General features: G+C 40.7%; 2 protein-coding genes and 1 pseudogene across 12 annotated transcripts in view; 1 reads left to right on the top strand and 2 right to left on the bottom strand.

Moving 5' to 3' along the window:
• BRD3 (bromodomain containing 3) overlaps positions 1 to 16217 on the top strand; it is an 89208-nt gene extending 72991 nt beyond the window's left edge. For all 11 annotated transcript variants that reach the window (XM_072632896.1, XM_072632897.1, XM_072632895.1 and 8 more), the window contains 6 exons: positions 2359 to 2487; positions 5051 to 5242; positions 8288 to 8529; positions 12135 to 12427; positions 13968 to 14096; positions 15084 to 16217. In XM_072632896.1, the coding sequence (XP_072488997.1) occupies positions 2359 to 2487; positions 5051 to 5242; positions 8288 to 8529; positions 12135 to 12427; positions 13968 to 14096; positions 15084 to 15199 (1101 nt within the window). In that variant the 3' untranslated portion in view covers positions 15200 to 16217. The remainder of the gene's footprint in view (positions 1 to 2358; positions 2488 to 5050; positions 5243 to 8287; positions 8530 to 12134; positions 12428 to 13967; positions 14097 to 15083) is intronic.
• A 3565-nt stretch (positions 16218 to 19782) lies between these two features.
• On the bottom strand, positions 19783 to 23195 carry LOC140518521 (large ribosomal subunit protein eL43-like; annotated as a pseudogene).
• A 302-nt stretch (positions 23196 to 23497) lies between these two features.
• Positions 23498 to 24036, bottom strand: BRD3OS (BRD3 opposite strand). Its single transcript, XM_072632903.1, has one exon. It carries the CDS (start codon positions 23898 to 23900, stop codon positions 23646 to 23648), a length of 255 nt encoding a protein of 84 aa, XP_072489004.1. The 5' UTR covers positions 23901 to 24036; the 3' UTR covers positions 23498 to 23645.
• Positions 24037 to 27539: the final 3503 nt, after the last annotated feature.

Genomic DNA, 27539 nt, shown 5'->3' with positions numbered 1-27539 from the left:
CTCAATATGTGACTTTTGTCTAGGTTTGAGTTTAAGCTCTAAAGGACTTTTTGTCTGGCATGTGAAATCCATGAAAACTATATAGGAAAGTGCTGCTCTGAGACTGTTGCAGGCATCATCTCTGAGGGAGCATATTTTCACATGGTACCTGAAATCATAGGTGCATTTTTCATAACCAAATTGTCACAAGTCCAGAATTTTTGTCCATATTAGAACAATATGTAAATATCCAGCTCAGCACATAATCCTCTTATATCTGCTATATTGCCTTTTAATATATATATAATCTTTATAAACCTAGATTTGGAAGGGATCTTAGAGATCATTTGGCAAATTCTCTCCTGAGCTTAGGAGTCTCTTCTAGTGGCCATTACAAGTGATCATCCAGCCCCTTCTTAAACACTTCTAGTGACTGAGAGTGTGAAGGCTCCCAAGGCAGCCTGTTCCATTGTTGGACAGCTCCATCATTGTCAGGAAGTTCTCCCTTATATTGATCCAAAATAGGCCTGTTTGCAACTTCTAGCAGGTTCTAGTTCTACCCTGAGAAGCCATAAAAATAAACCTAATCCCTTTTCCACATGACAACGCTTTAGTCATTTAAAGATAACAGTCATGCTCTACATAAGTCTGTCTAGCTCTCTACAAATTTTGTTTTACTTGAACTTTTGCCCTATCTTGTATTCAATCTGCTTTGTGGATTATTGGCAGCATCTTTTAAATCCCAGTCCAGTTTATCCCCTTACTATTGCATTTCCCATCATTGGGTGCTCAGAAAGTACAGATTCACTTTAATAGTCATCTAAACCAAATGTAAAGTTATTTTTACTAAAAAGTGATCGTTCCAACAAAACAAGCATGATTTTTTTGGGGGGGGGGGATGTGGGGTAAATGATCCACACTAACTGCCATTCCTCTAGTAGTACAGAGAGTCAAGAGGTGATGACTGTATTGACAGATTCTTTTGGAAGTCTTCAAAAATCTGTCTTTAGCCAATCAGAGAGTTCAGTTTTTCTATGAGTACTGTACAAATCAGTGTCATTTGGATTCTGTGTCCATTCCTATCGGTATCCCTCACTGACTAGGCGCATTCCCTAAAAGTTGACAGTAAGATGGATTTCCAAGAAACAAATTCTGTTTGCCTGTTGACTTTGTAACAACCAGAGGTTCGTTACTGCAGGCAAAATCACAATTTAGAGAGCTTAACACTTTGACTGAGGAAGGGATTCTGACAAAGGTCACACAAGCAGCTTGCTAGGAGTGCTTCTGCAGATGTTGGCAAGACTTGGCCCTGTCCACTCCCTTCATTCCACCTTCAGATTCAGAAATTCTTCCTAAATCTGGAATCCCAACCCCCCTCTTCATTTCCTAGGACTTAGATCCCCATTTCCTCTTTGTTTGGTGGGGGTGGAGTGGGGTGGCAGGTTGTATAGTTACAATGTCTAATAGAGCAATGCCACAACACCCTATTTTGGCAGTAGGTGCTGCCATCTAACATAATATAATGAGATTTTCTTAAGTTTGAAGATTCCAGTCCTGTAAAAAATGAATTAGTGCTTGACTTTATTAATCCTTCTGCAAAACTAGTTGATTCAAAGAAGATATATTTCTTAATTTGTTCGCTAATTCAGGCTAAAACAGATTTATCACATCATTGTGTCAATTAAAAATATGATCTTGTGATACAGAAATTCTGCCGAGAAAGTATAGAGAAAAATGCCTTTCTGAGTTCTTCCTCAGGATCACAACAGACCATATCAGGTAGCATCTCTGGCATGTTTGATATTTGTAAGTCTATAATCTTAGCAAAGTGAACTTAGCAAGAATTCATTTCTTGCTGTTTTACTTAGAATTAAATCTTTGTTTATTTTGAGACAATCTGGAAAGGATAGCCCATCAGTCTTCCTTTTGAAACACTAAAATAAATTGTCTGGGAGCAAGAAGTTCAAGTTTAAAATAAAATTCACCTTTTATTTCTTTGGGAAGCCATTTAATGTATTGATCAATGGCCTAGGTGGGGAATTAGGAGATGTGGGGTCTAGTCTTAGTTCTCTCCTTGAATAACGTTTATTTTATTGACTTTGAACAAGATCTTTAATCTATCCGTTTTCCTTACTCTAAAGTGAGTCCTTATGCCACTAGAATGTGACAAGTATGAACTGACTGATATGTAACTATTTCTTTGTATGTTAATTTGGATACATTATGCTTGGATACAGACGTGTAGCTACAGCTATACAGCAGTACATACACACATCTGATATTGCAATCTTGGAATATCTCAGAAGAGAGATTATAAAATCAATACACAGTCACTTGGTGGTTGCACACATTTACCCCATTTTGATTATGTATTTGCAGAAGAAAATGGACAGCCGAGAGTACCAGGATGCACAAGGCTTTGCGGCCGACATACGGTTAATGTTCTCGAATTGCTACAAGTACAATCCTCCAGACCATGAAGTGGTGGCCATGGCCAGGAAACTTCAGGTAAAGCCATTAATAAAGACATTTATTTCCCTGAGGTACTGAACAAAAGCACCCTTCTCCCTACTCTCCACCCTCTAGGCTGAGGAAGAATGTATGCATGATGCATCCATAGATCTAAACTTTGAGAGACATTTAATCTGCTGAATAGCTAAGCAAAACTGGCGCTTCAGAGATGGTAAAGTTCTGGAAAGGCTGAAGAAAAATGGTTTAGTTTTTGTTAAATATATCAGTAGGATTTTAAGCAACCTTGCTTTGCCCTGCACCTGATGTTAAGGGAGATACTTAAAAATTGCTATTTAAGGTAGGGCTCTTGACCACAGGAAGCTTACAGTCTAGTTGTGAAGAAGTAGAAGAGGAGACCGTATGATATGAAGGAGAGCCTTTGTTCACTACAGGGATAAATCTTTGGCTCTTGACAGGCTATTTGTCCTTTCTGATTCTCATTTTGCTTGTCTATAAAAGACTAATGGTGCTGGCCCTATCCATCTCACTGGGTTGTTCTGGGGCAAGTGCTTTGTAAACTTTAAAGTGCTGTATAAATGTGTTGTTATTTTGACTTATGGAAGGTTTCACTGGCATCTAAGACTAAAAGGGCAGCACCAGTATTTTAAGTGATACCTTATTAAAGGATACCTTTTTAAGTTTTAAAGGAATTTCAGTTTGGGAGTTGGGAGCAGAGGGAAACATTCTTAATTTTTCCTCCCTTGCCATCCTAAGTAGCAAAGTATTAAAATATTCACCCTTTAGGACCTTCTGGTAAGCCTCAAATGGAAACCAACTGAGAAATTGTTGAGAATCAATTAGACCTTTGGGAATTAAGATGCTATATTTCAGGCACCATCTCTTTACGGACAGAGGAAATTAAAAGACTTTGTTGGGCAAGGGATGTGTGATGCCTGGAGTACTTTGCATGTTTTCCATAAATTTGGCCATAACTTTGTTGCATTAGATACCCAGCTTCTATCTACTTAATTAGGTGGAAAAATTGGCAGCACAGCACAGAGAACACTATTACTTAAGACCTGGCACTGCCCAGAAAAACATAGCCAACACTACCTTTTTTCATAACTATACTCTCCCATTGGTAGATTTTGTCCTAAACACTTCATTAATGCAATAGTGTTTGGCTTTCAGGAAAGAAAACACATTTTTGGTAATTTATCACTATTATATACCATGTAGGGGCAAGAAGAGACTGATGTCCTGGGTGCATGGAAGGCTTTCAGCCAGTACTTGTGGATCAGTTGATTCACAAGTCCTGAAGAGAGACAGTACTTTGGTTGTATGAGTCATGTAGACCAAGTGACATTTTGGGGGAGGGTGGAAAGGTAGTTGAAATAATCAGGTCAAGTTTTTAATTCTATGAAAAGTTCTCATTAGTAATAGGCCTAAAGATGCAAATTAATTGTAGTTCCTAATGAATATAATTAGTTGTTACAATGGCTAGTTATAAAAATTGAATGATAAAAATCAGATTCCAGTGCTTTAGCAATCAACATGATTTAAGGGGTAGGAATAACAGTGTTTTCATTTAGAAATGACTGGGTATCTGCATAAGTCCCAAAGCCAGTACCTAAGTTAAAGAATGACTGGTAGTGATAGATGTTTGTATTGCAAATATAGGTTTTCCCATCCTCTTATTGAATTTTCTTGCATCATCATTTTCTCCTCAAATAGCCCCAGGGATCTCAGTGCTTCCCTAAAGGTATAGGCTATAAACACTTCTTCCACCTGGAAGGAGGAAAATTGAAATTTGAATATGATTAAAATATCTTAAATCATGAAGGGTGTGAAGAGGAGATGAATACACACATGTTCACCAAGCCCTGTTTTGTGGAATTCCATTCAAACTAAAAGGACAAAGGCCAGGCAGAAGTGTGTCCTCTTTGATGCATGAGAATAAGAAACTGTATAGCTCTTTACTCAAATAGAGTTTTCAAGCTAAAAAATGTAAATTAGTTTGAGAAGGCTTCAGTTGCTTTCATAAATGACCAATTTTTGTAGCAGATTATTGAGGGCAGATGGACTGTAAGCTCACTGAGGCTGAGGAGCATATCTGATTTCACAGAGCCCTGCTTATGATGGGTCCTAAGTATTCACTGAAGTCGTAAATAAATGGTTTTAGCACCCCTAACCCAGGGGTGTGGAACCTGTGGCCTTGAGGCCACGTGGCCTTCCAGGTCCTCAAGTGTGACCCCAAACTTCACAGAACAAATCCTTTTATTAAGGGGATTAGGGCTCAGGTTAGGACCTGACTCTTGAGGTGACGTCATATAAGGCAACTCTTGGATTCCCTATAACCATCGCCTGGTGTCCATCTCAGAGGCAGGATCCTGAGCTGGAGGGACCTTGTTTCTGACACAGAGAACACTTGTTAATTTTAAGAAATATCAAGATAAGTTATCTAGCTAACAACAGGGAGGAGGCCATCAGGTTGAGGTGTTCCGTGTGCTAGAGAGATGGTTCGGAGACAGCTGATGGGGGAGTAAGAACACCAGTTCCAAAGTAGGGTCACAGTAGGGCTTCAGTACCTTTGGAAACAAGCCTTTTTATAATCCTGCAGGATGTGTTTGAGATGAGGTTTGCAAAAATGCCTGATGAACCTGTGGAGGTCCCCCCTCCGGCACCTCCAGCTGCTCCTGTCGTCAGTAAAAGCACGGAGAGCAGCCATAGCAGCGAGGAGAGTTCGTCTGACTCGGACAGCTCAGATTCTGAAGAAGAACGAGCAACCAGACTGGCAGAGCTCCAGGAGCAGGTGGGATGCATGTCACTTCTTAGAAAGCTCGAGGAGGGGGATGTGTGTGTATATGTGTGGTCAGGAGATGTTCAACGTACAACTGGAAATAAGATTTGGGTTTTTTTTTGTTTTGTTTTGTTTTAAAAAACCAGTATACTCATTTGGTAACTTGACAGAGTATAAGTCCTTGGAGAGAAGGGATGCTTTCATTTTTTGGCTTCTTGTCCCTAGTACCTAGCACTGTGCCTGTCACACATTTAATAAATTCTTGTGAACTGATATCTTGTAGAATGCCTGAACATCTTCCTTATTTGGTATGGAACCTTTTCTAGGAAAACAGAAAAGCATCTCACTAAGATGATCTGATTACAGAATTTATTGAATAATTTACAATCTTACACGGATATACTAAGTCATGTGGTAAGGGAAGAGGTAAGAAAACATGCAAGTCCTGGAGTCTACTTCACTGCTACTCACTGGATCCCAAGTTTTATCTCCCTCAGGGAAATATCTGGAGAGGATGTGTTTTCAGAAATTGTTTAGAGAAATGTGGTCTGCATACCTTACCTAGTTGAAAGTATGGTATATTAAATAGAATGTAATTGGAATTAAGAAGATTTGGGTTCAAATTTTATCTCCAATATTTACTAGCTGTGTGACTATAAGCAAATTATTTAATCTCTCTGAGCCTTCCTTTCTTCATCCATAAAAAGAGAATGGTACTGTTTTGCATAAAAGGTTAGCTATCACACTTATTGTAGCCAAGGAAACTGAGGTTCCGGGTGCAGTATTCTCTGTTTAAGAAATAGGGAATGCATTGTGAAAAGATTTCCATAAAATGAATTTTTAAATTTTTAAAATGAATTTTTAAATTTTTAAAATGAGTAAAAAAAACGGGGGAGGGGAAGGAGAATAATAATAATACCCATAGTACCTATTTCATAGGATTGTTATGAAACAATGTATACAAAGGGCTTTGCAAATGCTAAACTGCTGTGTAATCTCAGTTGTGGGGCGCTATGAGGCAGAGTGGGTTCCTGGTCTGCAGTCAGGAAGACTTCTTCCTGAGTTCAGATTCAACCTTAGACACTTCCTAGCTGTGTGACCCTGGGCAAGTCACTTCACCCTTTTTGCCTCAGTTTCTTTAACCATAAAATGAGCTGGAGATGGAAATGGCAGACCACTCCAGTATCTTTGCCAAGGAAACCCCAAATGGGGGGCCATGAAGATTTGGACATAACTGAAATGACTAAACAACATCTGTTATTGTTTGTTATTTTTATTACAAAACAATTGAAACTAAAATTAATTTTCCATCAGCAATTTTTCCTCTGATAATTAACAGTATTAGTTAAGAAGGACCATGCAGACTCTAACCAGCCACTGTCAGTCTCTTTGGCTCTGCCAGTGGCCCTCAGCCATTTGCCAATTTGAATCAATTAAATAATCATTTATTAAGCACCAGCTATAAGCAAGGCACTGTTGCTATATGCTGGATATGCAGAGACATAAATGAAACAGTCTCTTCCCTCACAGAACTTAAAAGTTTACTGAAGGGATATAATGCAGAGATAAACAGATGAAAAGTGGTTTGGAGGGAGGGAAGACAGTGCTAATGACTTGGAGGTATCAGGGAAGGCCTTAGGTAGGAGGTAGAATTTAGAGACTCCCAACAGATGGAAATGAAGAGGGGGAATATTCTGGGCATAGGGGACACCTTGTATTGTTCCCCCCCCCCCCCCCCCCCCCCCCGCCCAAATTGAATTAGTGAAACTTCTATATTCTCCACTATTAGTCTATCCTCGAAAGCTTCTCATTGTTGACCAGGGACTATTCTCTAGGCTGCGGTTTCTCCGCTGGTGGGGTATGAATCAATAACCACAAGTTGCATCTTTGGAATACGTTTGGGAGGTGTTATCAGTAGCAGTCATTACATGGGTCCCCATAGGGGATGGGCCCAAAGAGTGCTTAATCAGCAGCCACAGATGCGTGCATGCCCACCCTCCTACAAACCACATTCAGAAGGGGCACAGGAAGCTGACTCAAGGCCCTGGTTATATTTAGTCACTGATGTTTCTGTCCAGGGATAGATGGTGTGCAGCCTTTTCCTTCTAACCTGACCAGTTGACTTTTGCAAGGTAACTTTCCTTACTGCGCTTCTGTAAACCATTCAGTGCTGTGTAAATGTGAACTATTAGTCTGATTATCTGGAGCAGTTACTGGACACACTTGTCTCCTATTTCATGGACTATTTAAAGCCCAGGACAGCAAGGTGGTGCAGAGGATAGGGCACCAGACCTGGAGGCAGGAAGACTCATTTTCCTGAGTTCACATCTGGCCTTAGACACTTACTAGCAAGTCACTTAACCTGGTTGCCTCAGTTTCTTCATCTGTAAAATGAACTGGAGAAAGAAATGGCAAACCACTCCAGTATCTTTGCCAAGAAAATCCTCAAATGGGAGTCATAGAGAGTTAGATGCAACTGAAAAATTACTGAACACACATCCATTTAAAGCAAGCTGTGGAGAGGTCATTGCTTTTAGTTATGACCAGAAGGGAAATAGGTTATGTCTCAGGCAGGCCTTCATGTCGGGAAGGGCATTAGGTGACCAGATTCCTAAAAGCAGTATTTGAACCAGCTTCCTTTGCACATGTGTAAGGCTAAGGGAGAGTCTTATCTGTCTAGGCTGGTTTAAATGCATATCTGCCTAAGACTGGGGAACCCCAACAATAATAAAAGAAACCCAAAAGGTTTAGAAAACATTTTTCTTACAAGAGCTCTTTGTTAGTTAACTAGTACAGTCTTATCATCCTCTTTTTACAGATGTGGAAACTGAGGTTTCAAAAATAATAGGCAGGGAACCAGGATTTGAACCTAGGTCTCCTGGGCCCTAAGTCTCCCACTCTTTCCACTGGATGAAGGGGCCTTTGAAAAGGATTTCTGGCCTGAGAATTCTCGAAAGTTCCAATGCAAGCTCTCATTTGACTTCCTCTTCCCTGATAGGGCTTGTGCTAGGAGTTCTCCTACCAGTGCCTTCACTTCTCCTGGGTGTTGTCTTTCAGCTGAAGGCGGTGCATGAGCAGCTAGCTGCTCTGTCACAGGCGCCCGTGAATAAACCAAAGAAAAAAAAAGAGAAAAAAGAGAAAGAGAAGAAAAAGAAGGACAAAGAGAAAGAGAAGGAGAAAGAGAAGCACAAGGTGAAGGCCGAGGAGGAGAAAAAAGCAAAGGTGGCTCAGCCAACCAAACAAACCCAGCAGAAGAAAGCACCAGCTAAAAAGGCCAACAGTACAACGACAGCAAGCAGGTATGCTCCAGGACAGTCAGGTTCTCAAATGTGGGGCTGGAGTCTGGGCCACTGGCTTTTGTGTCTGCCCCAGCCATCTTGAGGGGCTCAGCCTTTGGAGATGGAAGAAGCTGCGAAGCTTCCTTGTGACTACTTATCCCTTGGAAGTTGTCTTTAACAGTTCAGCTGAGCAGGCATTTCTTAAGTGCCTGCTGTATATAAAGAATCATGTTAAAAATGATATAGAGACACAAAACAGTTGCCATTCTCGAGCTTATCTTCTAATGAAGATGGTGGGATTTAATTTTTAAACAGATAAGTAAATACTAGACAATTTGAGGAGAGAGAGAATGCCATCAGCTAGAGGGAGTCAGGAAAGGCTTGCCATGTGAGTTGGCACCTGAGTTGAACCTTGAGGGTAGCAGAGGATTCTGAGAGACAGAGAAGAGGAGGCAGTTCATTCTAGGCAAGACTTAGCGGTCCAGGAGAAGAGGCTGCAGGTTAAATTTAACGACCAGCTTAGTCCAGTTTCATTCTAACATGGTGTGTGTGAAGGAGAATAATATTTTTGAGCAGGTTTATGACAAAGTCAGATCTATGCCTTCAGAAGATTATTTTGGAAGTGTGTGAAGGGTGGAGAGGTGTAAGAGAGACTAGGAAAAGAGATTGAGAGGTCTAGTTGAGATGATGAGACCCTGAACTAGAGTGGTTGCTATGTGGGAGGTCAGAAGGGAATGCTTGTGAGTTTGTAGAAGAAGAATCAACAGGACTTAGCAACCAATTGGATATGGGGAGTGAGGGAGAGAGAAGAGTCAAAGACAACTCCACGGTGTTTTGAATCTAGGTAATCAGGAGGATGGTGACAGAGAAAGGGGAAGTTTGGAAGAAGAGAACATTTAGGGAGGAAGATGATGAGAGTTTCCTTTTTGGACGTGTTGAGTTTAAGATGCCCTTGGGCTAGGCTGAAATGACTAGTAGGCATTTGGAGGTCTGAAATTGAGGTGTGAGGTTATAGCTGGATTTGGAAGTTATCCAAAGGAAAATGATAAACAGAAGGGCAGAGATGAGGTTACCAAAGAAGAGAATATAGAGAAAGATAGAAGAGGGTCTGGGAGAGATGCTTGGGGGAAAGCTGCGCTTACGGAGCAGGACAAGGAGGATGATCCATCAGACAACTGGGAAATGGGCAAGGGAAAGAACCAAGAGAGATCTTGTGCCAGGGAGGCCAAGGGAGGAGAGAAAGCCCAGGAGGAGCCAGCTTAATTGTATCAAAAGCTGAAAAAAAGTGGAGGAGGAGAAAGATTAATAAACTCATCAGATCATTTGACCCAGCAATTTCAGTTGAGTGATAGCCACATAGCAAGGAGTAGAGAAATTAGTGGGTGGTAAGGAAGTAGAAATAGCAAATGAATTTCTAGGAAGTTAATAATGAAAATGGAGAGAGATATAGAATGATAGGTTGTTGAGGGGATAAGAGTCAGATGAAGGGGCCTTTTATTATGGGAGTGATGAACACATTTATAAGCAGCAGAGAAGATTGAGAGAGATTGAGTAGGGGAGGAAGGGGGGCGGGGAGAGAAGGGATGAGTTCAGTAACTCAAGTGGAGGGACTTGGCCTTGGCGAGGAGAAAGGTCACTTCCTTCTCTGAGTCTGAAGGAGAGGATGGGTGAGGAAGTTGGGTTTTGAGGTGCAGAGTAAATAAGTCAAAGGAATTCATGATGCTGGCCTTGTAGGAAGGGAAGTTCATCTGATTAAAGAGATGGCAGTGAGGGAGTTGGAGACTGGAGTAAAGAGTAAAGGTTTCCAAACGTTCATTTTGGGGAATGTTATAGGAAATGTCAGAAAAGAATGAATGGGTTACTGTGTGGTAGTGAGAGCCCAGAGTAATATGACCAGAGAAATACTATGACTTTTTATTGGACCCAGTTGGCATGGTTGCAGACTTTACTTTCCTCAAGCGACATTCAGCAACTCAAGAGTAGTTAGTTGCAGGGAAAGTGGGTGGTGGGGTGACTCTCAGATTTGAAGATTAGCAGGGCTTGAATAGTGGTAGTTCAAGAGGTCAGAGAATTCAAGGATGGAGGATAGTGCGTAGTTGAACTGGTTAACTGGTCACAACCATGAAAGGAAGAAAAAGAGATCTGGAAAGAGGCAAGATAGACTGAAAGAACAGAGAGGGTCTAAGGGACTAGAGATTGGGGTGAGGAGAGACTGAGGCTCAGAGGAGAGAAAATAATTGCCCAGCGTCACACAAGTCAGTAAGTGACAGAGCCAGATTGAAAATGGGAATTTGGTTGTTTTGAAATCCAGTGTTTTTTTTTCATTGTACAACAGATGCCTCCCTGAAACCTGACTGTTTATTGTTACAACTGTGATTGTGGGAACTGAGAGAGACCTAGGTAGTTTAGAAGTTTCAGGGAAAAGTGTTTTGTTTTGGTTTTTTTGGTTATTTATTTTAATGTTTCAGGCTCTTTTCTAGAATTGGGTCAAGGATTAGGCTAAAGAAGGAAGAGCAGTGGTCCTTTTCTTTTGATTCAGGCAACATTATGGCATGGTACATTTTCATCCAAGTAGCTGGGTCTTATAAATATCTCTATGTAGGGAGGCAGTTTGGTGTGATGGATGAAAAGCTATGCTTGAAGCTAGAAAGCCCTGGGTTCAAGACCTTCCTCCAGCATGTACTGGTCATATTACTCACTTAAGTGAGCCACTCACTTAACCTCTCAGTATGCTTAAGCTGCTCTCTTAAAACGATAAATTAAAGAGAAGGCATCAGTAGGAAATTAGAGACTTTCTTCACATGGGAATTTCATGTCCTAGAGAAATCACAGGAGAGAATAATCTCTCTGTGAAATAATTAGAAATACTTGTACAGGCGCACGTATGTGTATATGTGCTGCGCTGCACACACACACACACACACACACACACACACACACACACACACACACACCTACACGCATACATAATATATATGTGTGTGTATTCCCATATAGGGAAACCCCTTCTCTTCCTGGCCATCTGCCCCCAAGGTTTTAGCTGGGATTTGAAGGAGAACAGGAGGTAAGAGATGAGAGGAAAATAACTTGACTAAGACCAAATAGGTTTAAAAAAAAAAAAAAGCACAGCAAAGATTCTAACTCAAGAATTTTGATTCCAAAACCAGTGCTCCCCATTGCACTACACTGTCAACCATTAGTAGGAGGGTATGTTCCGGCCAGAGGTGTACTACATCAGGATCTTGGGAAAGGCAGACCAGAATCATCATGAGACATCCAAAAGACATGGCAAAGATTAAACCACATCTAGTTAACAACAGGGATGGAAAGATTAGAGAAGTCTTTCAAAGAGACCAACAATCAGAACACTGTGAAGGTGAGCTTGATACTCAGACAAGGCTTAGTCCTAGCCAGAGATTCATCTATTCTTATATGTTTTGTGTGGGGGGGTAGAAGTACTACCTGGGCTCATATCTGGCTAAAGGTGTTAGAAGGTAGGTGCTGATGACCCCTGACTATTGGACGTTGTACATTCTCAAGATAACATGATAAAACAAGGAACTCTGGGGGAGCATTGGATCCTAGCCATGCAAATCTGTGAAAGCAGTATTGTGTTCTATCTCCAGGCAACCTAAGAAAGGTGGAAAGCAGGCATCTGCCTCTTACGACTCAGATGAGGAGGAAGAGGGTTTGCCAATGACCTATGATGAGAAGCGGCAGCTCAGCCTAGACATCAACCGGCTGCCCGGGGAGAAACTGGGCCGGGTGGTCCATATCATTCAGTCCCGGGAGCCTTCCCTCAGGGACTCCAATCCTGATGAGATAGAAATTGATTTTGAAACTCTGAAACCCACCACTTTGCGAGAACTGGAGAGATATGTCAAGTCATGTTTACAGAAAAAGCAAAGAAAACCATTTTGTAAGTGATTGAATCCCTACTAATCTTCTTTCCCTCTCTCTTACCCATCATCAGCCCAGATACTCCCCATGGCCCTAGGGTGACAAACCTTACTGTGTTTCGTTTCAAGAGAAAATGGTTATGTGCCCTGTTCCTTCCTCCCACAACCTACCCTAATCCTGCCTAGAAATCCCATCTCCTTCATTTTATTCTTCTCTTTGCCTTTTCATTTATACCCCCAGCCCCAGGTGCTGGCAGGAACCATTCCTGATGGGCCATTGGGGTTAATATAGAATGTTAGTCAAATGTTTCATATTCATACTGATCCCCAAAGCCTGTCTGGCTATTGGAGCTGAGAGGAGTTTCAGCCCCTGTCAGGCTGCTCTGCTACTAGCCAGCCAGTGAGCCAGTGCTTTTGAATAAAAGGCATACTTTTGGGTGCCAGAACTCAGACCTTTCTTGATATGTGGCAAGAAGCAGGGCTTCTGTTTAGGTGGGTAGCTCCTCTTTGACCTTAGCAGGTGAAGATTCCCTCCCTTTTCCCTCATTTAGGACTTAAAGTTTGTCTGCCTACATCTGGGCACCTTGAAGAATCCTTACACTGTACCTCCCTTCCCAGCTCCATGACTGTTGACCATGCTGGACTTGCAGAAGCAGTGGCACAATCTGGGTTTTGGCTTTTTGTTGTATTGAATATTTCATAACTACTTCCTCGTGGAGGCCAGACCAGTTTTCCGTCTGGTTCAAGATCCTGCTTTTGACTGGGGCCCCAACCAGATGTTTCAAAGGAAGGTCCCCCATGCTACACAATGTCGTTCTTCTCCCCTGCTCCCTTTTTCCCTTCCTCTCATGGGAGTCATTGCTTCTTGATCTTTGCTGATGACCAGTGAATGAACGGTCTGGATCACAAGGACTGATGGAGCCTTAGTGGTCCTGGGGAGTGTGAGTACATATTCAACCCGTACTGTGTATGTCTGCTAAGACAAAAGGTGAACCCATAGAGAGCCTGGGTTATAGTTCCATTCCGGAGGTGGGGAGAAAAAGTGTTCTCATGTGTGTAGGCATAGTTGTGTGTCTTCACAAATAAATTCACGAAGTGTATGAAATAACTTAAGGCTTGGGGGCAAAAGGCAGTTTTCTGAACATGAAGTGGGATAGCTTATTTTGACCAGAGCAGAAAAGCTGAGTCACAGTGCTGAAACCACAATACAACTGTTGACCATTTAACTGTATGGTAAGTTACCTTTTTAACTATGTGGTTAATTACGTGGATGTTTTTATTTTTTAAGACTCTGAACACTGATGTTAGAACAAAAGCTACAGAGGAAAGTGAGTTTATCCCAAAGCCCAAACTATTCTGGGAGTCAGTTTAAGGACTCTGGTTATCCAAGCATCCAGAGCCCTGTAGTGACCATGCAGTAAGTAACACAGTCATGATCAAGTATCTGCAGCAGAGTTGCATGGTTCTGGGGCCTGTAAAACCAAGACTATCCTTGCCAGGCTTCTGCTTTGCATCACCCCCTCTGTTGTACAGTCTCAGACATTGTATATTCCTTCACAGCTGCAACTGGGAAAAAACAAGCAGCAAAATCTAAAGAAGAGTTAGCTCAGGAAAAGAAGAAAGAGTTAGAAAAGAGACTACAGGATGTGAGTGGGCAGCTAAATAACAACAAGAAACCTGCTAAAAAAGGTATTTGGGCATTTTCTTTTCTTCAGTGGAGAACTTCATCCCTCCTGGAGAGGGCTCTTCTGGGGGTGGGCAGGGTGGAGAGAATGATGGTTGGTTGGACCCTGGGGGATCAGATGTCAAGGCTCAAATCCTCTCCTCTCCATTAGTCTTCAGAATTTAAACTGGTGATGAGTCAGAGCAGAAATGGGGAGGAGGGCTTTACAAGCCTGGAGTTCTCATAAGCTTAGTTTTATCATTCACCCACTGCTGATTACCAAGAAGACCAAATTTTATTCTGTTACGATTTGGGAAGGTTAAGTATAAAGATCCATTAGGGTGATTCTGCTTGAGACTCATGTCATGAAGACACAAGAAAAATGCTCTTATTTTTAAGTCTCCAGAGGAGACTCCTCACTTAGTGCCAGCCAATGGCTCTTTTTATTTAATTCCTAAAGGGTGTGGCTTGTTCCCATACCCTTCTTACCTTCATCTTCACGGTAAGTAGATGTGCTCCTCAACCGTTCGTTATTTCTTTTTTTCAACTTTTTAGTGATTTTTTTTATATTAGTGATATGGCTTACTAAATAAATCCTCCCCCAACCCAGGTTTTTATATCCTTCAGATTATGGAAAATAATTTTGGACAGTGTCCTAGAAGGGGCCTGACAAGGACTGTTGACCATTCCTACCAACTCTATTCTTGTGTAAACTTTTTCTTTAAGTTCTATTCCTCTTGTTTTCTCCAAAAAATTTAGATTGCCAGAATGGAGTTTATTGTCCACTATGTCCCAGTGGTTCTTCTATCTTACATCCTGTGTACAGGTTTTTGTGTGTATGTGTATATTTTTAAACTAATTCTTATTAACCATGAGGTCAATAAATTTGAGAACCCAAACATATAATAATGGTGCTCTGGATCCAAAAGGCACTTGAATAAATGAATGGATAGGTAAATGAATAAATGACTGAAAGAATGAATGAATTCTAACCCACTGCATGTTCCCATCAGAAAAATCTGGTTCTGCCCCCTCTGGAGGTCCATCTCGTCTTAGCAGCAGCAGCTCCTCAGAATCTGGGAGCAGCAGCTCAAGTGGCTCCAGCTCGGACAGCAGTGACTCAGAATAAACTCTGGACTTTGAAAAAGAAAAAATGGACATCGCACACAACAATAACTCTGCAGTGTTCCCTTCTATGGTTAATATACTACTTTTGTTCCATGGTGTGCAGGTTTTCTTTTTTAATTCAGTGTTATAAATGATATCTTCCAATTTTTGCTTTAATATAGGTCAAAGATCTTTTTTTGTGTGTGTGTATTAGACTTTATGAAAAAGAAGTTAACTGCATAAAGTCTTTTTAATCTTGTCTGATGCTGATTGCTTGGAGATAGCAAGAACTTCATACTAATGATATATACCCATAGAGTAATCTTCAAGATGTGGTCTAAAAGTTCTTGCAAAAATCCCGTTTCTTACACCCAACCTGGTCTTCAACCCCAGAAGGAATTTTTAAGGAAACTTCTGTAAAGTGGTACTGTATCCAAAAGGTGTTAGCTTTGGAAATAGTTGTTGTATTTGTTATTAGCACTAGTATTCTTAACCTCAAGTCTACAGTGTAATGAAAATATCCAATGCTATCATCTTTTTTTTCCCCATAAGCACGCTCATGCGGTTGATGATGATAATGTACCTGTTTTGTGAGAACCAGGGCTGGGTTTAAGCAAAGGGGGAGAGAGCTACAGCTCCAAACCTGAGAATTGAGTGGGTGTGGGGGTGGGAGGATGGGGAATGGGTTGTGGATATTGAATTTTTCAATCCTTGTGACTACGGGAGCTCCTAGGAGGGAACGCCACTGCTGTGTCATGCAGAGTGCAGGTTTCCAAACACTGAAACTTTTACCTCAACACAGAAAAAAAAAAAAAAAAAGAAAAAAAGGAGACTTTTTTTGTAAGGCTCAGCAATTTTCTATGACAGTCAGTCCAGCCTAATGCATAACCTGCACTGCTGCAGCGCACTCCATAACCATTCTCCCTGATTTCATGTATATATAAATACTTTATTTATTAACATCATTGGTCATTTTTAAAAAAATAACAACAAAGAAACTGCATAAAAATAACAGCAGAAATGCAGATCTTTTTAAATGATTTAAACAAAAGAGAAGACTCTGAGACCCTATTTAAGTACGTTGGACTTTTAACCTACAGGTGCTACAGTTTCCTGTTGCCTGTGTCGGTGCTCAATCATGTTTATGTACTCTTCATCATCTTCTTCCTCTTCTTCTATTTCCTCTTCTCCCTACTACTACTTTTTTTTGGGTTCTTTTTGTACAGAGTTTAAAGACTTACAGGTATAGATAACTTCCAGCTGCAGCACATTTTTTAAAAAAATTTTTTTTGTTATTTTGTTTTGTTTTTCCTTTTTTCCTTTTTTTTCCTTTTTTTTTTTTTTTTTTGGTATTTGCCACAGGTCTCTTTAGGGCAGTTTTAAAAAAATCAATTTAGGGAACCCCCAGTTATATAATATAAACTTTGTAATCTGAGAAAAAATGTATAGTAAATCGAAGTCTTGATTTTTAACTTTTTATTGTAAAAAATAATAATAATAATAATATACAGAGTTTAACAGAAGGTTATGTTTTGTTTTTGTCTTTCCAGCAGGCTGCCACACAGCCTTTAGCACAGGGATGCCCCAAATTGCCCAGATGAGGGTTGGGCATTGGCAGTGGGCTAAGAATGAAAGGCCCATGCCCAGCTTGTATAAAAGTTGTAGTCCCTGCCCTGCCCTACCCTGGCCTTTGGCATGATGGTATGGCCCCCAGAGGCTACAAGGTCCAGGCTTCTAGCAACAAAGGCAGGAAAGTCCTGGGCCCCTTCACATGCCTCTTTAGGCCCCACTTTGGCTCCCTGCTCCAGTGTTTTTGCTTTAGCGCAAAAGTTACTGTATCAAAGTCTAATTTTCACTTAGCTTCATGTAATAAAATCAGTGAATTGAGTATTGGATGGGAACTGACATATGCCATTCAGTGGTTGGACTATTTTTTCATGGATCTCTAGGTGATATCCACCAGCATTTCAGTGGAATCTTCATATGATACACTAATTTAGTAAGGAAACCTTTTTTAAAAATCTCCTGACTCTACCATCTACCCTGATGTTTTGTCATACTGTGATGAGGAAATGGATAAAGGAATATCGGTTGCTAACTACTGGGTTTTTGGTTTGTTTTGATATTTTAAAAATTAACACGCAAAAGGGAGTACTGAGCCAGTTTACTAAAACTTTTATTCACCTTTGTTCTACTAGAAATAATTTTTTAGTTTACCATTTTACAATTTTGCCCTGATTTTGAAAGATATCTTATAAAAAGATTTAAAATATATATTTAAACTATTACTTTGAGGGAATGAATAGACAACTAAATAAGTCTTAAATATGGTATGATTTGTAACATCTATTAAATACAGAACAAATCGTACATTCTAGTGTGAAATATACACTGCAAAGATACCAAGAGATGTTGAGAGTAGTGGCTTCTTAGGAGCCCTCCTTTTGTGGCTATGGTCACTAAAGAACAAAGAATGAAAAAAAGTTTCATTTGTGTGAAAAATTGAGAGGGTGGGAAAATCTACATAATCCTGAAGATTAGTACAAGTGAAAAGTTGAAATTTACTCCTTTTTCCAGAAAGAATCTATTGATTTTGTATCATGGCATAGTCAACACAAACAATTGAAATTTCATGGTGCTGTAGTTTTAAAACTTTATGTCTTCACTATTTCAAATTTCAAAACTGATTTCACTTTTTTTTTCTTGGTGAGGAGAGGAGGGAATCTCCCAACAAACCCAGTATCAGGTTGTGGGTTATTTACCATTTCCTCTGTGGTAAGGAAGACTGCAGTTATCGAATTAGAATCATTGTAGTACTGAAAACTATAGACCAATTTTAAATTTTCACTTTTGGGGAAAGAATATTTTTAAAAGCAGTATGGGGTCAGGGAGGCACTACAAAAAAAGATTTTTAATAAGGGGTCGAAAAAGGACATAAAAGCTATTCTAAAATATAAAACCATAGAGGCTGTGGGGCAGGCCTTATATAGAATTCATAATTGACTTAGAGAAAATTTCTCACACTGGGCAGCATTATCTTACTTTTAAACTGTAAAGATACATTTTTACAGCATTTACATCTTTTACAATTGTTTGAAGAAAAAAGACACAAAACCAACAACGTAGGATTTGACACGTACAGTTTTAGCGCTATTCCGTGATACTGGCATAACACTTCCAGAAAGTTTTTCTTTTTTATATTTAAAATGTTACTTTTCTGTATGATGTGCATGCAAGTTTACCGTAACTCTTTTCTTAAACTTTTTAGTGCCGTTTCTAGTATATTCCTGTAAATGTCAGTTACTGAAAATGAGTCAATGTAAAGTAGTTTTAGCTTGTTTATTGCAATGCTGGCCTCAACACAACTGAATAAAAAAGGTAGCAAGTACTCTTTGATGTTACTGGTAATCATGGACCCTTCTCCTGGGGCATTTGTTTTGTTTTCATAATAAACAGCAACAAAAAAAAGTGTTCTCGTGTGCTTCTTCCTTATTCTGTCTCCCTCAGCTTCATATGCTCTGGACTTCAGTACTTCCAGGATCTGTAACACAATGTGGATACTCCCTCCATCAGTGCAGATCACCACTCCTCTGTGCCTTCTCAGATAGTCATAGTGAATTGCTGTGGTTGGAAAATTCACCAATCTGTGGTCAACCTGGTGAACTATTTTTAGCCTCTTTGAACTTCACTAGGATGGTCCTTGGACAATAGGCAGAAAGTCTGTTTGCCAGGCCCCTAAGGTTTTGTTTTTCTTACTTGGATTTGTCCCTGTCAAACCATGGTCACTTCCCCACCATACGGAGACACCAAAAGAAAAGGACATGTAACAGCACATCTTATCCATTTCACTCAGTGCTAGAAACAGGGTTGATAATTATATGTGTAGACAGGTTCTTCATTAATGTTCATATGATCTTTCTACTTAAGACCAAATTCTACTATTCCATATGAAATTAATGAAAGATTTTTTTTTTCCCTCTTAAAAAATATACATTTTGTTTTGGCACAAGAGACAAAAATCTAAACTTCTTTTTACAAGGAACGTTCCCTCAGAATGGAATTTTTATTGTTAACAAAAGGAGAGAAATCTCTTTTGTTTTTTATAGTATGGAATAGTATTACATTTGACAAAATTTTTGTTGTTTCTCAGTGTTAATTTAAAAATATATATTTCAGTTAACATGCATTTTTCTCCCACCTCCCCCTTCCATTGGGGGGGAAAAACACCTTTTTGATAAACATGTGTAATGAAAAAGCAAAACAAATTGCCCATATTGACCAAAATGTCTCATTCTGCATGTTGAATTTGTCAGGTGGATAGCATGCTTCAAGTCCTCTGGAATTACTGCTGGTCGTTACATCAAATCTTTCAGTGTTATGATGTTACAGGTGTTGTTCATTTCACTGCATCAGTTCATATGTCTTCCCAGCTTTCTCTGAATGTTGCCTTTTTTGACATTGCATTTTTGTATAATGCTCTCTGAGTTGTGCTGTCTTTTCTCTCTATCACTTCATACTAATATTTTCATTTTTTTCTGTTCCTTCTAACAGTGATATTTTCATTACACTTATGTCCCTATGCTTATCTTTTTTACAGTGGAGGATTTTAAAATAAGCTTTTCTCAAACTTTTTTTTTATTCCATTAATTAACCATAAATTAACTGTTGGATTGTGGACTACAGATATTTGATAAGAAGGTTTTACTGTTCTTTCAATTCCTTCAGTCTTCTGAGGGCAGATTAGACTGCGACTACAGAGGTGGTATTGTAGGTCCATGCACCACCAGCTACTGTTTTCATACAGGATCCACAATACCTTCAGCCCATCTTCATTTTGGTCTTGCTACAAAAGGAGCAGGTATATTTGGCATGCTGGCTAATTTCAGTTTTCTTCACCTTTTTTCTGAGGGATGCACCATCACGTGTTCCATATTTACCAACAATTCCGACCTTCTTGGTGCATTTAGCTGATTTGCTAGTTGTGGGGCTGGAGGTTGGAGAGGGCACGCAAACCCTTTTTTAATAGAATGTTTACCTTTGATGTTAAAAAGGAAATGTGTGTTTGTGTGTGTGTACATATACATATATATTCAGTACTTCCTATCAGTCACAGTGAGATAGCAAGCAAAATTGTTTAAACATTGCAGCCTTTAATTTACTTCACAAAGCAGAAGAAAAAATTCCCATTTATCTTCAGAATTAACATTTGGTTTTCTAGAAAACTTACTGTATTATCACGTGTGTAATAAAAGGCATATATATGTAAGATTAGACCTAGAAAACGTCTTGGACAGATGCAATTGAAGTTCAAACTCTGACATAAACTAGCTATATGATTATTAGTAAGTTAACTTGATCCCTCTAGGCCATTTTTTTTTCTGTAACATGAGTGGGTTTTGACCAAATGATCTCTAAGGTCCCTTTTCAACTTGGTGAAATGGTGCCTGGTCCTAATATTTGTTTTTAAAGTCAAGTCTCTACTTGAGAACTTTGATCACTGCAACGATCAACCACGATTCCAGAGGATGAGGACGCCTGCTGTAGAATGATGTATATTTTTTGTTGTTCATTCATTTCAGTCGTGTCTGACTCTGATTCCATTTGGGGTTTTCTTGATAAAGGTACTAGAGTAGTTGTCCATTTCCTTTGACACCTCATTTCGCAGATGAGGAAACGGGCCAACAGGGTTAAATGACTTACCCAGGGTCACACAGCTAGTGTATGAGACTGCATTTGAACTCTAGAAAATGACTTTCCGACTCCAGGTCTGGCACTCTACCCACTGTGCCACCTAGCTGCCCTACAAAAACGTGTATTGTTCAGTCATGCCTGTTTCGGTGTTCTTGGCCAAGATACTAGAGTAGTTTGCCAGTTCTTCCACCAGCTCATTGTGTTGATGAGGAAACTGAAGCAAACAGGGTTCAGTGACTTGCCCCCAGGACCATATAACTAGTAAGTGTCTGAGGCTGGATTTGAACCCACAAAGATAAGGCTTCCTGTTTGTAAACAGGATTGTAAACTCAGTGCTCTATCCATTGGCACTACAGAGCTTCCCCCTCCCCTGCCCCTGAAGAGAGGAGATATTCTGAGATGTTTGTTCAGTCATGTTTGACTCTGCATGACCCTGGGGATCACAGCACACCATTACTGTCTGTGAGGTTTTGTGGTTTGCCATTTCCTCCTCACTCAAAACAAAGTCAAGTGCAAGTCATGTCATCATTTCTCTGGTGGCATGGTCTTTGGAGACAAAGGATGAACACAACAAGGCAAACAGGTTAAGTGACTTGCTCAGGGTCAACACAGTAAGTGTCTGAGGCTGGATTTGAACCCGGGTCTTTTTGACTCCAGACCCAGCACCCTACCCACCTAACTGCCTCATATTTTTAGATAAGGCCAATGAGGAAATTAGCTTTACTTGATTACGCTGGTATAAAGGGTTTCTTTCCCCTCAGTAGAGGGAGGGGAAGAGAACAAAATTTTATTCAAAAATTTAAATTTAAAAAATTAAGTTAGGTCTTGAGACAGATTTATGATTTAAAATTAATGTAACCTGAAAATAAGGGGGTAAGACTGTCATATCAAAACTGACAAAGCTCTGGAATTCTCTTTGTTTTGCCAGGAACCAAAAGGAAGCAAATTATAGATAGCCTTAACATTCATGTTTCACTTAAGATTGAATTCTGGGGACTGGAAGTTGCAATACTGTGGTTGACTTTGACCATCTTGAAGAGTTTGTCAGCGCCATATAAGTCACTGTCAGGCAGCTATCTGGAGCAGAGAATTAAAGTGCTGTGCTGCAATCAGGAAGACCCATCTGGCCTCAGACACTTACTTTGTGACTCTGGGCAAGTCACTTTACTCTTGTTTCCCTCAGTTTCCTCATCTGTAAAATGAGTTAGAGAAGGAAATGGCAAAACCATCCCAGTATCTTTGCTAAGAACACCCCAAATGGGGTCATGCAGAGTAGGACATGGCTGAAAATAACTGAATAACAAATAAGTCACTGTCACTGCCCATCAATGTCCTATGGGACATATTGACTGTGTTCTGCAGGCAATCTGGATTTCAATGAGCTAAACAAGCAGTGCTGTACTACCATAGAGTGGCATCACTGAGCTACAGTCATGGAAAAACCAATGACAAAGCCTATAAACTGGCTTTGCCATAGTCTGGAGAAAGGTAGGGTTTGTAAATCAGGACAGGCCTTAATGGCAGCATCTGTCAATCTATTGGATGTTTGAGATGAACCCAGTTTTTTTCTTGTAAATTAACCTATATGTGTCTCAGGAAAACTACAAATTTATTCCTGCGAGTAAACAATAAGGAATATAAGTAACAATCACTTATTATAGCCACCCTTAGAATCAAGGCCTATGAACTTCACATGACAGAATCCCTGTTGGCCCTTTGAGTTCTTTGCCAGACATCTAAAAGGAAGATTTATTTAGAAAAGAAACATCAGCTGTGACAGAAAACATTTCCACATTTATGTAGCCAAGTAGACTTTAATTATAGCAGACAGCAAATCCATATAAAATGACTGATTACAGAAACTACCAATTTAGACCACCCATATCAGTATGTGTGCAAAACACAAAACCAAAAATACATTAAATACTGTAAATGATGGCGGAATGTAACAGTATGCAAGGAGATATATTGAAACACTGTCAAAGAAGATGTAAACCTACCTTCTTTAGCTATTCACATGATTAAATTTAATTATAAATTTAGAGTCTGTCATAGTGTTTGAAAATGTTTCCTTAATGCTATTGTGAATGGTCCCGTGGATGAGCCCTAAGTGTATGACATACCACAACGTAATACACATAATCATCACTTCGTTAAACGAAACACAAGCAGTCTCAACCACAAGTTAGAAATGGTCAGGGTAACCAAATTCCTAATGGAATTATCGTGACATGCGCTGAAATTCAACTATGAAGCATAAACTTCCGCTCTTATCTAGCTACTGACAGCACTGCATGTGAGGTGAAGTCCTCTGCTGTTTTCGACATCAGTGCCCTCATTTACTAGGTGACACCACAAAGTCCCAGACATGTCCTTGCAATGTTTTCTTTGTTGTAAATGGGCAGTTGGCACTGATCTGTTCAGAAGCAGAACATAAGCTACTGTACAGAGCTGCCATAACAGCAAGACCATGGAGTGACCAGATCTTGTCAAGCAGCAGTACCTCCCAGATTCTGACTTACATGGGCTAGTCCAAAAGTAGCCAATGGTCACCAGTTACTGTTTTATTTACAAATGGAGCTAAATTGTCTTAAGTGTCGAAGTCCACTTCTTGCTTCTTCTCTTCTTCCGGATAACACTTGATGTTAGCAAATTTGACCCTTGTTCAAAAAAATCACCTCAGGAATGATAAGAAATAGGTAACATGACAGTTAAATGCAACCTTGGTTAATTCTTTCTTGATGCTTGGACTCAAGAATGAAGTATTCACATCAAAATTACATAATGGTACAAAATTTTGACTGTCCAGTATCCCGAGAAACTTCAAGTTTGTTTTTGTCTCTTACTAATATGGCCTCATTTCCATATTGTGAGTACCACATGCTCCGGCTCCTACTCAAGTAAGTCCCAGGGGGTACAGATTCCAACTTTTGCTGCTGTTGCTGCCAGATAAGCAAGGAGGTGTCCCTGTAACGGAGCCGGGCATAGCCCTCAGATAAAGCTTTCTCAGCTAGAGGTACTCGCCCATTCATTCCTCCTCCCTCTGTAAGAGAATCTGTTTACTTCCCTTGGGTTCTTCTGTACCTTGGTTACTTCACAGCAGACCACAAGTACCAAAGACCATTCACTTAATTTATGAAACCAGGTACTCAGGACCCTGGATTCTTGGGCTTTAAGGTTCCTTGTTCATATGTGATTAAAAGTCACTTGCAAGTATGATTGCATCTTACTTGTAGACAAATATCCTCATGACAAGGGCTGGATCATAAAAGTGTGAAAAATGGAATGGAGTTTGTTCTTTGTAAGAAAAAGCAGCTACAGATTGTTGTTAACATCACAGACCTAACTACATGCAAGAAATACAATGTATCAAAATAACTGAGCCCAGGCCATTTCTATAACGGCATATAGTGTATTATGAACATTGTTAAATATATATCAGGTGATGAGTCTCACCCGCAGATTGGTCAGTACCTTAAGTAATGTTGAAACTCATCCTAAGTTATCTTATTTCCAAGAATATATCTGGTCTCAATAAAAACAAGTACATTTTACAACCTGAAACTAAATAAGTTCCTGAAACAACTCAACCCAAGTTTATCTCCAAAGATGTGCTGCTACTGTCACACATCAATGTTTCATTACATAAGGTGGGTTTGGCTTTTCCTTTTTGATAAAAACACCATCAGAGGCTAATGGCTTTTTTTTTTTCAAGATGATTCTTCACCTAAAAGAAAATAAAAATTCCCATCATGTAGGTGAAGGAAAATTGGTACATATTTGCAATCATATTTACATGGAGTTGTTTGCAGTGTCCTATCTCCTCCCCATCTGGTATCCCCTCCCCTCACTTTCGCCATTTTCCTATTCCTCATCTTCTTAAATTCCTTAAGACCCCCACTTGCACACTACTTGTACACATAACTTATTGTTTCCCTAACTTCTATATCCCATTTCCCCATTCCCTGTGTTCATCTTCCCATTCTCCACCTCCCTTCATCACTCAGCATTCTCAGTCTGCCACCCCATGTTACCATCCCCTCATCCCCTGTCTCTTTCCTGTATTCCCAACTCTATATCTTCATTCTCTACCCACTTGTTACATAGAATCACAGACTTATAGCTGCAAAGAACCTTAGAGGACATCTAGTCTCACTCCCTCATTTTTTTCAGAGAAGGCACTGGAGACTCAGGGAGGACGGACATATGCTAGTGGTATAGTCAGTGATGATAACTGAAATGCTGTCCTCTTAACTCCAGATCCTGTGCTCTTTCTACTCTATCACACTATTTCCCAATGTTTCCATACATTGTATGCCCAAACTCCATATGTCACTATCTTTCTAATCAATTCAACAAATATTTATTAAGTTCCTACTATGTTGAATACACTTTGTTCAGGCACTCAGAACATAATGACAAAAACTAGTGTCTTTTCTCAAAGAGCTGACATTCTACTGAGGGAACAAAGCATGCATCTAAATACAAAGTAAATACAAAGTACTTTCAAGTGAGAGACTGTGTTAACAACAGGAGGGATCAGGATAGACCATTAAGACATGCTTTGAAGGATGCTAGAGATTTGGCAATGTGGAAGTGAGGAAGAAAATGTAGGGGATCCAGAGATAGCGGACCCCCTGTGCAAAGAAAAGTGCTAAATGTCCTGTATGAAGAACAAGGAGTTGGTTAGGCTAGAATAGAGAACTGAAGAAGAGTAATATGAAATAAAAGCAGAAAAATAGGTAAGAGTCATATGGGAGTGGGGGTGGAGGGAGTAGGAGAGACTTTAAAACATCAGGCCTGAAGATTGTGCATTTTATCCTGGAGTCACTAAGAAGCTCTTGTGGATTTTTACAATAAGTTAGTGACAAGGTCAGAGCTGTGGTTTAGGATTTTAGGTTTTGGCTAAAGGGCAGAAGACTGAAAGGAAAGAGCCTGGAAGTACTGAGGCCAATTAGGAGGTGGTTATCCTAGTCCAAAGGAGAGGTGTGAAGGGCCTGAGACCGGGTGGGAGAGAAAGGAATGAGAGAGATGCTGGGGAGGAGGGACAAGAATTGGAAACTGATTGGATGGAGGGTAATGAGGATGAGGTGATGACTGGTGACTCTGAGGTGGCAGATATGTTTTTCGGAAGGATGGTGGTGCCCTCAGTGGAAGCAGAGAAACTAGAAAAGAGGCAAGTTTAGATAAAAGACAATGAGTCCTGTTTAGGATGTGTCTAAGTGCCAGACGTGTCTAAGTGGATAAAGCTGGGGAAGTGATGCTGGACTGGCAATCAGGAGAGAGATCAGGGCTGGGTATGCAGATGCCGGGGGCAGCCGCACAGAGATTTAACCAAACCCATGGGAGCTAAGGAAGTGAGAAGAAGAGAAAAGATGGGAAAAGAGGAGGGGAGCGGAGGAGAGGAAAGGAGACTAGAAGACAAGAGAAGAGAAGGGAGGGGAGGGGAGGAGATGGGATGAGAAGGGAGGGCAGGGCAGGGAAAGGGGAGCGGAGGGAAGATGGAGAGGAGAGGTAGAGAGGAGAATCCAGATGGGGTGGGGAGGGAGGGGGAGGGGAAGATGGGCGAAGCGTGGGGGAGATAGAAAGGAAAGGGAACAGAAGAGGAGGGGGAAGGAGGAAGATCGAGGGGACGAGAAGGAGACAGAAAGGAGGGGAGGGGTGAGGAGAGGAGAGGGGGAGGGAAGGGAGAGAGGAGGGGGATGGGGAGAGGAAGAGGAAAACGGGAAGGGAGAAGATGGGAGAAAGGAAGGGGAGGGGAGAGAAGGGATGAGGGGAAAGGGGGGGCTCAGGCCCAGGCCTGAGGCGGAGAGCTGCCCCCAACGCCCCCATCCCCCACAAGGACCCCCCCAACCCTAGGAACCTTCCCATCTCTAGAGGGCCCCCCAAGTCCCGCCTCCGAAGACCCCTCACTCACACTGGCCGCACCGGGTCGCGCCCCCGCGGGGCCCTCCCAGGGCCGGGCCGGGGCCAGGATCAGGCGGCCGTCGCTCGCCACTCCGTCCCCATAGCAACGCGGCAGCGTCGGCGGGCGCAGGCATCGGAGGAGAGCGCCGAGCACAGAGCTGAGGAGAGTGAGGAGCTTAGAGCTATCGATCGATAATTACCTATTTTTACATATTTTCATATTACCTATTTTCCAGATTTACAAATTTTCCAAATCTCTTTACTGTCTGACCTGATGGCAGAGAACTGGATTTCCTCTTTGTGCTTCTGTATTCAGTCTATTGTGATATGTTGTTTTGGTTGAAATATAAGAAGAAAGTCCAGCCTCACAAAGATATGTAACCAAATAGATGAAGCATGTCTCAGTATTATTATGAACACAGCTGTGACCTCTTGGACCCTTTGAATGGGTCTCAGGGGTCCTTTGAGAACAGCTGATTCAGGTACAACCCACTGAGTACATAGAAGTAGAAACTGGATCCCAGAGAGGGAACAGGACATTCCCTTCCAGAGAGATACTAACTAGATAACAGGACAGTTAAGTGGGTTTGAAATTAACTGAGTGACTGGACCCAAAGATTAATCATTAATGGTTCCAAGTCAACTTGGAATACAGCGTCTGTGAGAATGCCCCAACGATATGTATGACCCTGTGCTTTGAAAAACAAACTATTTTTAATCAATGATTTGGATTAAAAAATACGGATAGCATGCTCATCCAATTT

Source organism: Notamacropus eugenii, chromosome 1 (assembly GCF_028372415.1).
Source record: "Notamacropus eugenii isolate mMacEug1 chromosome 1, mMacEug1.pri_v2, whole genome shotgun sequence".
Lineage (NCBI taxonomy): Eukaryota > Metazoa > Chordata > Mammalia > Diprotodontia > Macropodidae > Notamacropus > Notamacropus eugenii.
Note: the sequence above shows the minus strand (reverse complement) of the source record. Positions and strands in the feature narration are given on the sequence as shown.

Excerpts from the sequence above, each read along its gene's own strand:
- BRD3OS (XM_072632903.1), bottom strand. The coding sequence starts at position 23,900 with ATGAATGGGCGAGTACCTCTAGCTGAGAAAGCTTTATCTGAGGGCTAT.